This window comes from Astatotilapia calliptera, chromosome 8, assembly GCF_900246225.1.
Source record: "Astatotilapia calliptera chromosome 8, fAstCal1.2, whole genome shotgun sequence".
In the NCBI taxonomy this organism is placed as follows: Eukaryota; Metazoa; Chordata; class Actinopteri; order Cichliformes; family Cichlidae; genus Astatotilapia; species Astatotilapia calliptera.
The window spans coordinates 15,706,292-15,722,205 of NC_039309.1; the positions used below are offsets into that span (position 1 = coordinate 15,706,292).

General features: G+C 38.5%; 2 protein-coding genes across 2 annotated transcripts; one reads left to right on the plus strand and one right to left on the minus strand.

Annotated features, from left to right (window-relative positions):
- The first annotated feature begins 866 nt into the window (after nucleotides 1-866).
- Nucleotides 867-5,010, plus strand: crym (crystallin, mu). The gene is made up of 8 exons (XM_026178977.1): nucleotides 867-1,214; nucleotides 1,309-1,459; nucleotides 1,540-1,602; nucleotides 1,700-1,801; nucleotides 3,672-3,855; nucleotides 4,023-4,144; nucleotides 4,241-4,325; nucleotides 4,437-5,010. Exons 1-8 carry the CDS (start codon nucleotides 925-927, stop codon nucleotides 4,508-4,510), a joined length of 1,071 nt encoding a protein of 356 aa, XP_026034762.1. The 5' UTR covers nucleotides 867-924; the 3' UTR covers nucleotides 4,511-5,010.
- A 420-nt stretch (nucleotides 5,011-5,430) lies between these two features.
- Nucleotides 5,431-12,800, minus strand: rac1a (Rac family small GTPase 1a). Its single transcript, XM_026178979.1, has 6 exons — nucleotides 12,436-12,800; nucleotides 10,440-10,511; nucleotides 10,157-10,274; nucleotides 9,571-9,633; nucleotides 7,607-7,766; nucleotides 5,431-6,823 (listed from the first exon to the last, which is right to left on the minus strand). Exons 1-6 carry the CDS (start codon nucleotides 12,468-12,470, stop codon nucleotides 6,693-6,695), a joined length of 579 nt encoding a protein of 192 aa, XP_026034764.1. The 5' UTR covers nucleotides 12,471-12,800; the 3' UTR covers nucleotides 5,431-6,692.
- Nucleotides 12,801-15,914: the final 3,114 nt, after the last annotated feature.

Here is a 15,914-nt window from a genome sequence, read left to right on the forward strand (position 1 = left end):
TCAAAGAAAATAGCAGATGAGGACTATCTGAAAATCATGTCCTTGAGAGACCTGACCCAGGACCTGAGAGATGCATCTATTCTTCACTGAAGCCTTATCAGAAATGGTCTCAGTGGAAGGAAACATGGAGAAAAGGCTGAGGTACACCAGGTTACAGAAACACTGGGATGGAAATCAGTGGCAAACAGGTCATATTTAGTGATGGCTTTGAAATGTTTGGTTCAAACTGTCTTCAGCATGGCAGAAGTCAAGCAGCCTTGACAACTATTCTCAAAGACTACTTAAAGAAATGACAGGCAAACTATCCTAAGAGAATTGAAAGAATAAATGTGGTCATACCAAACACTGACCCAACAAACTGTTTTTGCTGTATATGCTGTAATTCCGTATGTTTTTGCATGTGTTTTGATAAATCGATCACCTCTTTCCAATTTTTTCTGGCTCAAAACCTTTGTACAGTACTGTATAAAACACGTTCTTACACTGATCACTACATCAAAATGTTAATTACAATTTGTTTCCTTTTTTTGCATCAGGATAAATAATCAGTCGGGAAACGTTCTCAAAAGCACGGATGTAAATTGTCAATTAAAAGTAATGAATTCATAATTCCGAATTTCTACAGTCATACAAATACTAACAACTGTGGAAGTCAAAGGACTTACAAACCTTCTAGGGGGCGTGAAGCATCTAGCTGGCCCGGTTACTGGTTATAATGTGAAGACAGGACATTGTTTCACAATCGTTTGCGTAGAAACTGCAACACTTAAACACGGATTAAGTGGGTATCAACCTGAGATTGGCTTGTTTGAATACTTTCTCCCCTTAAACTGGTGCCAAATCACAGACTACGGGAGCCTGGCGCTTGGAAAGCGCAGTGGATTATACAGCCTCCTCTGTGCGTCCCGCCTCTCTCCGCGCAACATGTTTAAAAAAGCTTTACTGCGGCTCTTGAACGCAGCTCAAATCCCGCTCGATGTTGACTCAAATTTTGTACCAAACCAGTTAAGTCAGTTCCGCATCAGCGTCTCAGAAGCAGCAGCCATGGCTGGGGCTCCTCCTGTTATCATATGGGAGCGTGAAGTTGAGAGCCTGTTGCATTACAAAGAGCTGATCCCCCGTCTGGAGGAGGCTTTAGGTAAGTTCTCCAGCCGGGACAGCGCGGAGGTTATCCAGCCTGTGCGCTCCACGGTGCCCCTGCAGAAACACAACGGGTAAGGCCCTCCGTCTGCTTCAAGAGTGCTTCAGCACAAATCAACCATTAACAGGGTGCAGCTACTGCTGGTTGAAACTCGCTCTCGTTTCTAGGTTTCTGGGGCTGATGCCTACATACATGGAGAATGACGGAGTCCTGTCCACAAAGTTAGTGTGCTTCTACAACAGGGGGGCTGGCTCCACTTTGCCATCAGTGTCAGCCACAGTGTTGCTGCTGGATCCCGAGTCCGGGCATATGAAAGCTGTGAGTTCAATCCCCGCATGCACCTGTCTTTCTGATGGCTTTGGTTTTATGAGCTGCAGTCTCATGCTTCCAACCCGCAGGTCATGGATGGAGAGGCAATCACTAACATGCGTACTGCTGGAGCTTCAGCAATCTCGGCTAAGGTACTTCCGCTCTCGATTTATTCACAGCATGCCTTTTCTATTCTGGAAATCCTGCTGTAGCTCTGAACTTCTGGGTCTGCCCTGGTGTGTCATGCAGCTGCTGATGCGCCATGGAGCCGAGGTTCTGGCCATCTTGGGGACCGGCCAACAAGCCCTGAGTCACTATAAAGCCTTCACTGAAATGCTTTCATTTAAAGAGGTATGCTTCCAAAAAATATATTTATTTTAGAGAACATGATACGTTAAGTACAGCATACTATTACATATTTATTAAAGAATAAGAAGCAAGTGCAACGTCTGCCCCACTAAGAGGCTTGTTTGCTGCAGGGGTTTTCATTTATTTATTTTTTCATTTAAAGAAATCTGTGCAACATAAGGGACCCCAGACTTTTGCACAAAACTGAACATACTGTGAGTTACCTGAAGGATGTCGGCTCTTATTAAATGTGCAAAATGTGTGACAGCACAGCTTGCTGAGCTTCGTGGGGCTGACAGAGAGGGACAGTAGTAAGCATGTGCACAAAGCATTCCTTTGAGCAGTCCCTGCTGCCGACCTGCTAGCAGTGTCGGTGAGAAAGTGATAAAAATGTGTTCTATATTTTGCCAGATGTCGGTATTTAAAATGATCTCTGACCAGTAACAGTAGCAGCAGTACCTGAACATTGTATGAATGACCCATACATTCATGTTAAAGGAAAAACCAATAGTCTTTTGACGTGTGCCACCAGAACACTCTTAATGCTCTTTAGTATTAATTCTCCAGGTATTTGGAGCTGTTCTTTAGAGATAAGTACCATTCCTCCAGAAGATATTTCCTTATGTGGTGTTTTCTATTATAGTGGTAGAGAGTGCTGTGTAAAATGTTGGTCCAAAATGTCCCATTCAGAGTACCGAAATGTGCGCTGCTTTTTGGTCTGGTTACTACCGTTTATGTCAGAACCGGATACCGGTACCCATCCCTACTGCTGAATAAAGAAATCACTTACACAGAACTTCTGTGACAAACTGAAGCAGGCTTAAAAGATTTTAAAAAGTAACACAACAGCTGAGAAACAAGATCAGTGACATCTATGAGTCTGGAAAGGGTTGTAAAACTATTTCTAAGAAGCACCAAAATTGGGACTCTAGTGAGCCACAGTGAGAGCCATTATGCAGAAATGGAGAAAATTTCCTTTCCTGGAGTGGCCGGCCTACCAAATTACTTCAAAAGCACTTTGAAGACTCATGCAGGAGGTCACAGAAGAGCCCAGAACAACATTTAAAGAACTGCTGGGTTCACTTGTCTCAGTTAAGGTCAGAGTTCATGATTCCACATTAAGAAAGAGACTGGGCAAAAATAGCATCTATGGGAGAGATCCAACATGAAAACCACTGCTGACCAAAAAGAAAAGAAAGGCTCGTCTCACATTTGCCAAAAACATCTTGATGATCCCCAAGACATCTGGGAAAATATTCTGTGCACTGACGAGAGAAAAGCTGAACTCCCATTAGTCACATGTAATGGGACTCAAACCTTGCCATAAAACTCAAAGCATTTCATAAAAAGAACATCAAACCAACAGTCAAACATGGTGATGTTAATGTGATGATCTGAGGAGGCTTTGCTGCATCAGCACCTGGTTTCCTTGATGATTCCAGGATGTTCTGCTTTAGCAGAAAATCCTGAAGGAGGATGTCCAGTTATCAGTTCATGCCCTGAGCTCTGCAGCAGGACAATGATCTGAAACACACCAGCTAGTCCACCTCTGATTGGCTCAATAAACAGAAAATTAAGCTTTGGGAGTGGCCTAGTCAAAGACCAGACTTAAATCAGATTGAGATGTTTTGACAGGACCTTAAACAGGCCATTCATGCTCCAGCATGGTTTAAATCTGCAAACAAGGGGACAATTACATTTTCACACAGGGCCAGGTAGGTTTGGATATTTTTTATCCCTTAATAAATTAAATTACTTAAAAACTGCATTTAGTATTTACTCAGTTACTGATCACAGCTATATTAATGCATTAACTGCACCAACTAATCAAAGATTTGTTGGTTGTTTCGCTTCCCCTGAAACTTCATTTCAGGTACGGGTGTGGAACCACAGAAGGGAGGGAGCGGAGAAGTTTCGCCGCTCAGTTGGCGGTCCCGTGACGGTGTGTGGTTCAGTGGAGGAAGCAGTGAGGGGAGCGGATGTAATAGTAACAGTAACCAGGTCTATAGAGCCAGTGCTGTGTGGCCGGTGGGTCAAACCAGGGGCCCATGTGGCAGGTGAGAAGTAATTCACCCACAAAATATTTTAAGGGAAGTGGGGGAGATTTTTTTTTTACATTGATGGTTATGCAAAACTGAGGAAACAGATGGAGCGTTTTTTTACCGGTTACTACAGAAAATAATTTTAAAAAGAAAAACAGTTTCTCTACTTTTCCTCTAACCAGCGGTGGGAGCTTGCAGGCCAGATTGGCGGGAACTGGATGACTCATTGATGAAGGAGGCTGTGGTGTATGCTGACAGCAGGGAGGGAGCAATGGCCGAGTCCGGTGATGTCATCCTCTCTGGGGTCAGTGTGTCATCTCCTGTTATGCTTACAGGTCAGTGTGTGTGTCACTGGCATCTTATGTGAGGAAGAATATTACAGCGTTTGTGCCGTTTGCAGGTTGAGGTGTTTGCAGAGCTCGGAGATGTTATTAATGGGATCAAACCTGCTTACAGAGAGAAGACCACCGTGTTTAAGTCCCTTGGTAAGTCTCACTCTTTAAAGCCACACAATCTGGCCTCTACTTCATGTTTTCATCTCATTTAGAAATTTAATGCTTTGAAAATGTCTTTGTTTTTTGTTTTTTTAATAACAGGAATGGGAGTTGAAGATGCAGTGGCTGCTAACCTGGTATACGAGCAGTGGAAAGCCAAAGCCTACAAACTGTGAAGCGGCCATGTACTTTTAACCTTTACACATCACACAAATGACCAAGAATGAAGCCATACAAGAACAATTATCAAGGAGCAAAAGAAATATGTCTGGCCTTTCCTCAGAGCTTATTTTAATATTAAGTTTAGCTGTTAGCCGATGAATCACAAAGTCAGGGTAGGGAAGAAAGCAGATAACTGACTTAAGTAATATCGAGGAACCTGAACAAATCTACAACTGCACGAGTTAAGTGAGGCTGTGAGATTAACATGCTGATGTTCCTCTACTGTGGTTATAGTGTTCACCACATTGTTTAATATGGTACACTAATATTCGGAAATAATAGACCACAATTGAGGCAGACTCAAATGTCTGTTTTTTTTAAACTTTTGTAACACTTTCCCACCTTGGTTGAAAGAAAAAATCTGGAGTAAATCCAAGTTGAAAGGAAATGATTTATGCATGAAAAAAATACGTTGGCTGACGCTAATAAATTTGGATCCTTGTTTTGTTTTTAATTTAATGTTGTTGATCATTAAAGTGTCGGGAGGTATGAACCATGTTCTGGTTCCAAGCGGGGACAGAAAAAGTTGACAACTGCTGCTGCGCTACAAGAGATGGACAGACCAGCGGCTCCATGTCGTCTGTTAATTTACAGGAAGCTCTGAGACTCTTTTTGTAGTTTTGCTTCTGTACACCGCTTCCATTGTGGTGGAGTACAGAAGCAAAACTGAGTGTTAATGGGGCATTTTCCCCCTTTTTAAAATTTGGACTACTCCAATCAAAGCATTTCATTGGAAATAGTAACATTTTTAAACCTTTACCTTGACAAAAGAATGTCTGTGGCATCATATAAAATGTAAAAACAGAGTTTAACAAATTTGCTTAAAAAAAAAAAAAAAAAAGGAAGAAAAAAAAGAAAAAGAAATCACAGCAAATTACAATGTGAAAATGAAACCACATTTATTAAGAAATTAAATCCAACTTCCTCTGTGCCAATGAAACGCTGATAAAATGTTGAGTTCCCTGGAGCAATCGCACAACTTGATCATTTCAAAATAATAAATTTTCTGTTACTGAAGTTTAATTGTAAAACAAAATGCATTCAAATCAGCTCTGACCTTCAAAAATTACTTCACTGGCTTCATAACAGACAGTAATAGATGGGTTCAAAATGAAATGTTACACACTTCCATGATGGCTATGACACAGTGGGTATCACATACTAGCAAGAAGCATCGTCTGGGTAAAATTTGGTGAAAGCTAGGGCCCAACTTTAAAGGAAAAATAAAGGAGAGCAAAACAAGACCTGCTGCACAGACACCTTCACATGTCTGACCGTCATTCATAAAATACTGTGCTCACATATGATGAGACAAGACCAATGGATACATTTAGAAAAAAAACATTGAGGAACAAGACAACTAAATGTTAAAAATATTAACCAGACACCGTCTCTTTAATGTTTGATCACTGCACTCTTGCAATTATTCTGAGCAGGAGCTTCAAAAATTTATTGCAGTCATTTTAGGGTTTAAAGGTTTTCTTCACAACTGCATGACGACACGTTGTGCAGGTAAAAACAGTATTAAAGTGTTCACAGAGGGACTAGCAAGAGATGGCTGAGTTTTCGCAGCACCTCTAGTTGGATGACACGTGTAAACAAAAATGGTCCAATGGAGGAAAAAAAAAAAAAAAAAAAAAAATCAAAAAAAAAAAAATCTTTTTACCTCTTAAAACTAAAATTTTAATCAAGGCAACAGGAATCTCTTAGTGTGTAGGGGATAGAGTGCCGTGCAGAACTTCCTTCTTTTAGTGTTAAATCTACGGTAGTGTCACGAGAAATTCACCTTCAGGTAGTGTTTCTTCACAATGTCTGAGAAAACCGACGACTTTTGTTTTTCTTTTAGTAAAATCCTCCCTCTCTCCCCAGCTCAACAATTACATCCCCTGCCCTCCCGTTCCCCGAGGCCTTAGCAAAAAAATCACTTCTTTCCCATCCATCTGAAAGGACTAAACAGATGCAAACCCAGAGAAAAGATCTGACAGAAACTCTTCTGCACCCCTTAAATCTGTAAAGTTCTTTCAGATGATCTACTAAAGCTTCTATGTAAGCAAGGACACAGGGTGAAAATAACCCAGCCGTCTTCTTCCCTCCAAGTAGGCGAGTTCTGATTTCGACTGTATTTGCTGCTCCCCGTTACAACACGCTGCACTTCCTCCTCCTTCTCTTGACAGGTGGTGGGCACAGAACTGCCCTGATGGCTTCATCAAACACCGTTTTAAGGCCACGCTGGGTCAAAGCTGAGCACTCCAAGTATTTCACTGCACCTGGTCAACAAAAAGGGGAAAGAAGAACAGTCTCGTTTTTTTAGTCAAAACATATTTTAAGATCCTTCTACACTTTAGGCAGCAAAAGGCAGCAGAGGTTTCTAAATAGAAAAGAAAGAAATGGATAAAAACACAATTACAAATAATCAATGATGAAAAAAAACAACTCAGCAATAGAAATGTTAAATATTTTAATTGCCATAATGAATTATAAGTTTAAAACAAATTGTGCGCAGTTTTATCAGATTTCTAAAGGCTTAGTTTCTGAGGCTCCATCTGGAAGGTAGGAGATGGTCTCTTCCAAATAACTACTATGTGACTATAAATAGACACAATATACTCGCCAGCCACTTAATTAGGCACACCTGTCCAGATGCTAATTAATAAGTGTTTTTATTTTTCTTCTTCTTATTATTATTATTATTAAAATGAGAAAAATATCATCAAAAAGAAAATGAAACAAAATGCTGTTTCTAAAGCAGCAAAAACAATTATAGGAGAAAAGTCACTACTTAAATACTGTAACAAGTGTAAAATGTCAATAAATATTCCTGAAATGCCAACAATGAATCGACAAACGAGCAACAAACAGACGCCAGTCGCTGCTGCTGTCAGTCTGCAGCCAAGTTAACAGGAATCTGCCAAATTTAAAATAGTCCCTTGCAGAGTTTGCCTTCTAGCATCCTCATCCTCTAAAATAATAGTCAATAAATTATTATTATTATTATTATTTTTTTTTTTTTAAAAAGGAAGCATTTGTCAAAGTGTGGAGCTACAACTGACTTATTTCTTTAGCCATGGCCAACCCTTGCGGGTAGATAATAGGAGAGAGTTTCTTCTCCTTCAGCTTCTCAATGGTGTCCTTGTCGTCTCTTAGATCCAGCTTGGTTCCCACCAGGATTATAGGAGTGTTGGGGCAATGGTGCCTCACCTCAGGGTACCACTGCAGGGTGAGGACAGAAGTGTTGGCATGCATTATTATTAAATAAAAAGACGATACTGAATGCAAGTGCATTGTTTAAAACTAGGGCTGAACGATATATCGCATTTGCGATAATATCGCGACATGATCAAGTGCAATTTTCTAACCGCAAAGGCTGCGATTATACTGCGATTATATTATACAATTCATGGGCTGCATCCTCCTGAGGCCGCATTTGTAGACCGATTACGTCACAGCGACGCGCCGAAGGCTGTCCAAATTACTACCATATCCCAGAATTCATAGCGCGGCCCAGCCAAACTCCAGTTTCCAGCAATGGCGGCCGCTACTAAGTTTTAAAATTACTCATACTAATCTTTCTGGGTCACAAAATAAACTTTTAACATATTTTCAGGCGAGAAAGTAGTTGTGTAAACATCAAATATCTGCTCGGTTTATCAAGATATCCCATATTTGCAAAAGTGCTTCGACGTTTTCAGAGGCGTCTGCTACCCACCAGCTCGACAGCTAGCCGGGAGCTCGAGGGTTACTGATGCGGCCGAGAACGGCACAACTCCCGGCACATCATTTTCAGATCACCGCGGAGTTTCGCTGCTCGGGTTAAACGTAATATATAAGTCACTTAGACAACCTAAAAATGTTATTGTTGGGCTTTTTTCAGTGTTTTGTTTGTTCGTGAGTAAATCGGTTTGGCTGAGATTAAAGTTATTAGATTAGATAAAATAAAACTTTATTAATCCCCCGGGTGGGTTCCTCCTTGGTTTTCACACAGCTGACTAAACGTCAAACAGAAAACTTATTAAACAGAAGTATGAGACAGTCGAGAATTTACACCAGTGTCTGGTTATATTTTAGATAGCAAGAAGCAGACGGCCGAGTTTATTAAACTCCACCGAGACAGCGGTGACGCTAATCAGAAGGCTAGACCGTCCAATTTCACGCCTTTAAACTTTAAAGGCGTGTTTGTGTGTGTGTTTATACAATTGCTATTATGTTTGCACTTTATGTGTAATGTTACTGACTGCAGAGATCAGTAAGATGTGTGTATTTTTTATTTATTAGTTTTATTTATTTAATATTATTTTTTAATTGAATGACTGTCTAGTAGTTCACAGATGTCGAAAAACTGAGTGTGGTAAAGCCACTGATTTTGTTTATGTATATTTCTGCAATCTGCACATTGTACTGACTTTCATTTTAATGTTTACACCAGGGTTCCTTGTCAGCACTTTATGCTCAGATGTTTGTAAGCTAAAAATAAACTATTGTGTATGTTCAAATATACTGTTGTGATTGAAGAAGTTAAATAAAAATGTCAGTCATCAATTCATGCATCACCTCATGTCATCATAACAGAGGTCTGTCTTCCAGGAAAGAACAGTTTAAAATTAATGTAATATAGTATTGGCCATACTATATGATGTATTGCTTGTCTTTGTTTAATAATACAGAAGACAAATACCTTAAAAAATAATCGCTAAACAACAGATTTCTTTCACAGTTTCCAGTTTCAAACAGTGTTACCTTTAAGAAGTGTGATCATTGCATCAAAGAGCTGCATTTGAACTAAAACTTACATTTTGCTTTTAAAACATTTTTTTTAATAGTTTTTTGGAAACCATTGTGACAAAAAAAAAATCCTAAAATTAAGCATATTTCTTTAGCTAGACTTAGAATTGTGTCAAAAATGCACACCATCATCTGGCTATGTATCACACTAACACAATTACCCAGCCAAGCTGATCTGAGAATGGCATTTCATGGACAACAGTTAAGTTAATATTAAAGAGCATGCTGTACTGACCTTGGCACGGACGTTTTCAAAGGAGGCTGGACTGACGAGTGAAAAGCAAATCAGGAACACGTCCTGAGGAGGACAAAACAGACACAAATCACTACGACATTAAGAACTTCACTATCGCTGTGCAGGCGTCTGTGTTCCAACTTTGAAAATAATAACCCAAACTTACTGTAAGAACTAATTAACCATAACAGTTGAGGATGAACATTTTGAACATAAGACTGACTAATGCAGATGTGAGGATTCACAAATAAACACAAACACAGGCTGGTCCTGTTGGGTAAACAAAGTGACTCCCATTACTCGAGTCATTGGCACAGAGGCCAACTTGACTGCGAAGACAAAGAGGGCAAACAAGAGCTGCTTTTCAAAAGCAAGAGCTGCTTTTCACTTCCTCCAGCCGTCCTCCAGACAGTGTATAGGTACTGTGGATACAAGGCTCTACTCTGCAGAATGCACAGACCCTGTCTTGAGTATTAGAGGCCAGTGAATAACTCCAAATCGGTGCTGGGTAAGTGAACATTGTCTGGCTACACCAAACTATGCAAGACAGTGGATAAACACATGTAATATATGCCTGTATACATACTGTCTGCGGGTAGGACAGTGGCCTGAGCCTGTCATAATCCTCCTGTCCTGCTGTATCCCACAGTCCCAGGTTCACTGGTTTCCCATCAACCATCACATTGGCAGAGTAATTGTCAAAGCTGCAGAGAATGAGAGGTGGATAATGTTTTTGAAACTATGCAAAAACGTACAAAACTTTTTTCTTCTGTAATATGCAACTTAATGTTCAAGATTAACTGCCACATGTCAATTTGACACCCCTACCTCAGCTGGCCAGTGGGGGATTTTGTGTGTGTGATACTTACACCGTGGGGATGTACTCTCCGGGGAAGGCATTGGTAGTGTAGCTGATTAGCAGACATGTTTTACCCACAGCCCTGAGAGGAGGAAGGAGGGAATGATGAGAAGTGGAGCACTTTACTTGAAATGTGTGAATGGGGAAACTGTGCTACTTGACAGGTTAACATGTCGAGTTACAGGTTTCATGTAAAAGATCTAGCTTTGGATGACCACTGCTGACCTACTGCTTTGGCTTTGTTGTGATCTTTCTAAGAGATGTCAGGTCTTAATCGCAAAAGTTTAATTATGCCCAGGAGTGTCCTGAAACAGCTTTTATATTATACGATCTAAAACACACACAGTATAGTATAGGGGATAAGAGCACATACAAATACATTACAAAATGAACTGTAGGCTTAGAAATGCATCATAATCCTAAGTATATCTGATCCATGATTTTCAACAAAGTGAGAATTTGCACACACACACACACACACACACACACACACACACACACACACACACACACACACACACACACACACACACAGAGAGAGAGATCATTAAATGCCACCCAGTCATACGGTGAACTATGATAGGTCTCAACTACTAGATAAAACTTTGTGCTGAGCACAGGTAAAGACATTATGTTTTTATTTGCATAAGTACTATTTCACTTAACATTTTCACTTTCATTTTCATAAAGCTTATTCCAATATATAAATTTGGTAGTAAATTGAAATGTTTGCTTCATATATCAACTATTATTCTAGACATTTTTTTTCTCTACATCCAACCCCAACCCAATAACAACTTTGTAAGCAAGCACACTGCCCTAGAGGAGTCTGATAATGCATGTTTTACATTTAAAATCGGGAAAAAAAGGGTATTCAAAACGCCTTTTAATATCTCTAACAACACTGTAAACTTAACCTGAATTCAAAGATTCCTTCAGGGCTGTAGGTTTAGCAAATATTTAATCAAATTATTGGATCAGTATTAATAATTAAGAGTACCATCTGAATACTCCAGAATTTTGATCAATTTGAAATAAGCTAATTGGTGATATTTTTGTTTTGTGTAAAAAAAAAATTCTAATTTTTTTTTCAATCCAGCATAAAACAAAATGAGAAAACAATACAAATATACACTATTGACAAATTATCACAATTTTTTCTTCCTTTTTTTGTTTGCAATGTGAAGATTTTAATTATTTATTTAACTAGTGTGTGCGCAAATATTAATATTTTAACTTGCCAATATTCAGTCTTCTATGTGCATCTGTCCCATATTACGGATGCTGAATCACTTTTATGGTAGGGAAAGGGAAATTTCAGGCCCTTTCTTTTCTAGTTTTTGAGATATTCATGTTCAAACATTGACTCAGATTTTAATGTGCAAAAAAGGCCTGAAAGTGGATGAACGGGCATTTAAAACTTAATAAATATCTAGAAAAATATTTGAGATATAAAGCTAAATTTTCACAGCAACCACTATGGGAGTCCAAACTCTGACTGGTAGGCAAATCGGAGATGTTTGAGCAGAAAATGTTTAAAAATATGAGGAATTGAGAAGGAATGACCCAGCTAATTTAAAATTAAATGGCTTCTGCTGAATTTTAATGGTGGTTTGTTGTTTTAAAGCCTCAAACAACGAGTGAATTAAGTTTCTCAAAGGCCTTGGGCAGCTTCACAGCTGTTGTAAAACCATAATTTAAACAGACAAATGTAAGCACTTAATCATAACACTTTATAAAAAACGAAATGCCTGCTAAATAACGTGCTGTGGAGCCTTTCAGTCACACCGAACCGGGGCATGCAGATAAATCTGTCTGACCCAGCTGGGCTGGAGAACAGGCACAACAACAGCTGTCGCTCATGTTGGCTGTTATCTTAGGCATGTTAGCCGCTAGCCAACTGTTGGTAACTGGGTCAACTAAAACAGCCATAAAACATCGTACTGTGCTTCAAACTGTGAACATTTAAGAGCTCAAATTGATAATAAAATTGCCCTTTAACTTACCCGTCCCCCACCACCACACACTTTATGGCCTGCATCGAACGACTCTCTCTCTGGCGACTCAGCCGACGTTACAGCAGCTCGGCGTCCGTTAGCTTAGCTGGCTAACAGCGGCTATAATAAAGCGGTCCCGTACCGTCTGAAAAAGTGTGGAATAAACAAAGCGGGGGGTCCTCGACGGTGGTCCGAAAAGTTTTAAATGTTGCTACAGGACGTATCCGACTTGACTGTCCTTGTTAGCAGCACTCCGGTGAAACTCCAAAGTTGTAAAGGCAACACCCTAAAAAAAAAAAAAGTCAAGACTGAGAAGGAAAAAACGCCCACAACTTGGAAGCAGAGGCTAGGAGATTCCTGCAAGGCATGAGATGGGTATTGTATGGTAGTCAAAATGTGCCATCTGCTGGTTAAAATAACAACGTGACAGCCTCCAAAAAAGTGACAAAATAACAAAAACTCCATAAACATATGATTCTTTGCAGCAATGCACTGTCATGTAAAAAGTAAGGAGAAAAAAAAGGAAAAAAGGCAAAAAAAGTTAAAATACTTGGAATATTTTGGAATAACATCTAGCTATATAATAATGTTTCATATTGCCGAATAATTATTTTTATAACGGCAATGTCTAGTTAGAGGTTAATAAGTGCAATCTATCTCTTAATATCTGAAGAAACGTGAGTTGTTAAATAACTGTAGGGACAGTTAAGCACATTCATGTAAATATTCAAGTGTGCATTCCTGCTGTCTTTATTGGTTAAATGTAACTGGCTGGGGTAAGCAGTGTCATTTTATAAAACTAGCAACATGCACGTGAAAAATACGTTTAAGAAACAAAGAAACCGCAAAAAAACAAAACAACGAAATCATCATTTAAAACCTGCAATTTATTTTCATTCTGGCTATCATTAACTAATAATAAAATTTGTTTTGTGAGATGAAAATTCTATGCAAACAAAACAAAAAGAAAGAAAGAAAGAAAGAAAGAAAGAAAGAAAGAAAGAAAGAAAGAAAGAAAGAAAGAAAGAAAGAAAGAAAGAAAAGAGGCAAGAAATGAGGATGCAGGCAAAACCATTTCTGTGGCATGGCATATTTGATTTCCAGCCACTACATTATACAATTAAAGGGCATTAAATTAATAGGTAAAAGGCTTCCTGAACTAGTGTATTTGACAGAGAAGATGAGATATAATTCCCGGACTTGGGGAATTCTTTTGTCACAGTAATTAAATTTGAAAAACAGAGAGTGAAATACATCAAATACATATATATATATATATATATATATATATATATATATATATATATATATATATATATATATATATATATATATATATATATATATATATATATATTAAAGGCATATATGTAAATGAAATAATTTTAAAATAAATTAAATTACATTACATTTTGACTGAACAAAGATTTTAATAAAATGAAAGCCAATATGAGATCAAAATAAATACACTTAAGTGGAATAAGTACATATGAAGCAGTAATATCATGTACAACAAGTAAATATTTCAGAATCGGCAAAGGAAGAATGTGTGTTAAATGGGTTACAAAATGTAGCAAAAAAATTATGTACTTCTTTCCATGTTTTGATTTATACATGTAATGATCTATTTTATTTTGTGGCATTGCTGTCTTTACTTAAGGGCCTGAACACTTTTATTACTCATCAACGTGGTACAATCAAACTGCAGTTGTACATGCACACAGCAGGGGGCAGTATTGTACATCTTTGTAGCTCTGTGAAAGGGAAGCCAGTAGTGCTGATTTTTTCGTTGCCACTGGGGAAAAGTATAATAGAATCACAGATCGCTCTCTTTCTCTCAGCGTCTCTGAGCATCATCTCTTGACATTTATTTTGTGTCCATTAACTAATCACAGACTCCAAGGCAACCATGTCCCCGCTCACACACATTACTAACCATGTCTCTGGATTATGTTTTGGGGGAGATTTACCGGCAAACAACACATTAATAGGATAAACGTCACCATTAAGTGAGGGGGAGAAGGAGGGGAGAGAGATTAATGAAGGATAAGCAGGCCTGTCGCCATCACAACGGGGAGGCTGTAAAACACAGCAGAGGGGCGTCACACTGCGTGATTACTGTATGTCAAACTGACAAAATGAATGAAGAAAATCTTCCCCGAGGTTGTACTCATGCATCCTAATGAAGAAAAAAAACACAAAGAAAATTTGTTCTTAATATTTTACTGTGAATTTTACACAGCACAAAGTTTTTTCATAATAGTTTCTTTTTTAATGTTTGCATCTAGTTTAGCAGCATGTTGTTAATATTTTGAGTCTGTTCAAGTGATATTACCAGTAAAGGAAGTTTTAGCAACACTGGATCTTACAGTATTTGAGCTTTTTGAATATAAATTCAGATATTTTTTTTAATTTACTCTCACCACATTTCTCACATTTTTTTAAAAACCTGTAAAGTTGCATTAAAGGTGAAAAGCTATTTTCTTGCATATCTACTGTATTCTTACTGCTTTACACTCTAATATCGTAATGGATTTGTCCCCTCATTATACCATTATTCTATTATGTTCCTGTTACAATCTCCTTACTTATGTCACACAGTTCCTGTACTTTTTGGACAATGAACATTGGCTCAATGAACATTGTCCTATTGCTAGCTAAACATTAACACAGTCACATAAACACTGGGAACAGCATCATGCATCCCCAACAATAAAACGTTTTAATAAACTTACCTAAAATAACCATCTGAGACTTTAAAGTCATGATCATTTATAGCACCCAAGTGTATTCATAAAGAAAGGTACATTAAAATGCACACATTTCCTTTTTTCTCTCTCTCTCTTTTTTACAGCAATGTTACTGTTGCAACTGGCATGACAGTTGAAGTAATTTTCTTATCTAGCTGAAAAGAAATGTAGCATTTCCCTGAAAGTTAAACTCTGTCTATATTTTATCATCTCATTTAGATTTTGCGGTTTTGCAACGAAAAGCCGATGTGGTTGACTTGTGCAATGAAGCAGATCACATAAAACCTAAGATTAAGACTGTAATCTGATCTCCAGTGCATTCACTGACAGCGGTAGGGATGTGTCATTACTTACACTATAGAATACAGTATCTGTTTTCTTCATGGTCAACTTTGGGTGATTTTTTTTTTTATACCTTTAACATCCGACCTTTAATAAAGATGTGAGGGTTTTATCATTGGGACTGTTTTGGCCTTGTCTTGCTGTAACACCTGAGTTTAGGGAGGTTTTAAAAACTATTCATGAACTTAGCCTCCAAGTCTTTTTTTATGCCATCAGTCCATATGCATCTTCCTTCAAACCGCTGCTCAGAGAGACATATCATCAGATCATTATGCTGTCTAATAAGCACCGAGATTTAATGACCCTTTTCATGGTGTTGCCATTTGCATAGGAATCATATTGACAGTCTGCACGTAGTCATCACTCAAGTGCCTGAGTATAGCTTGCAATGGTGCA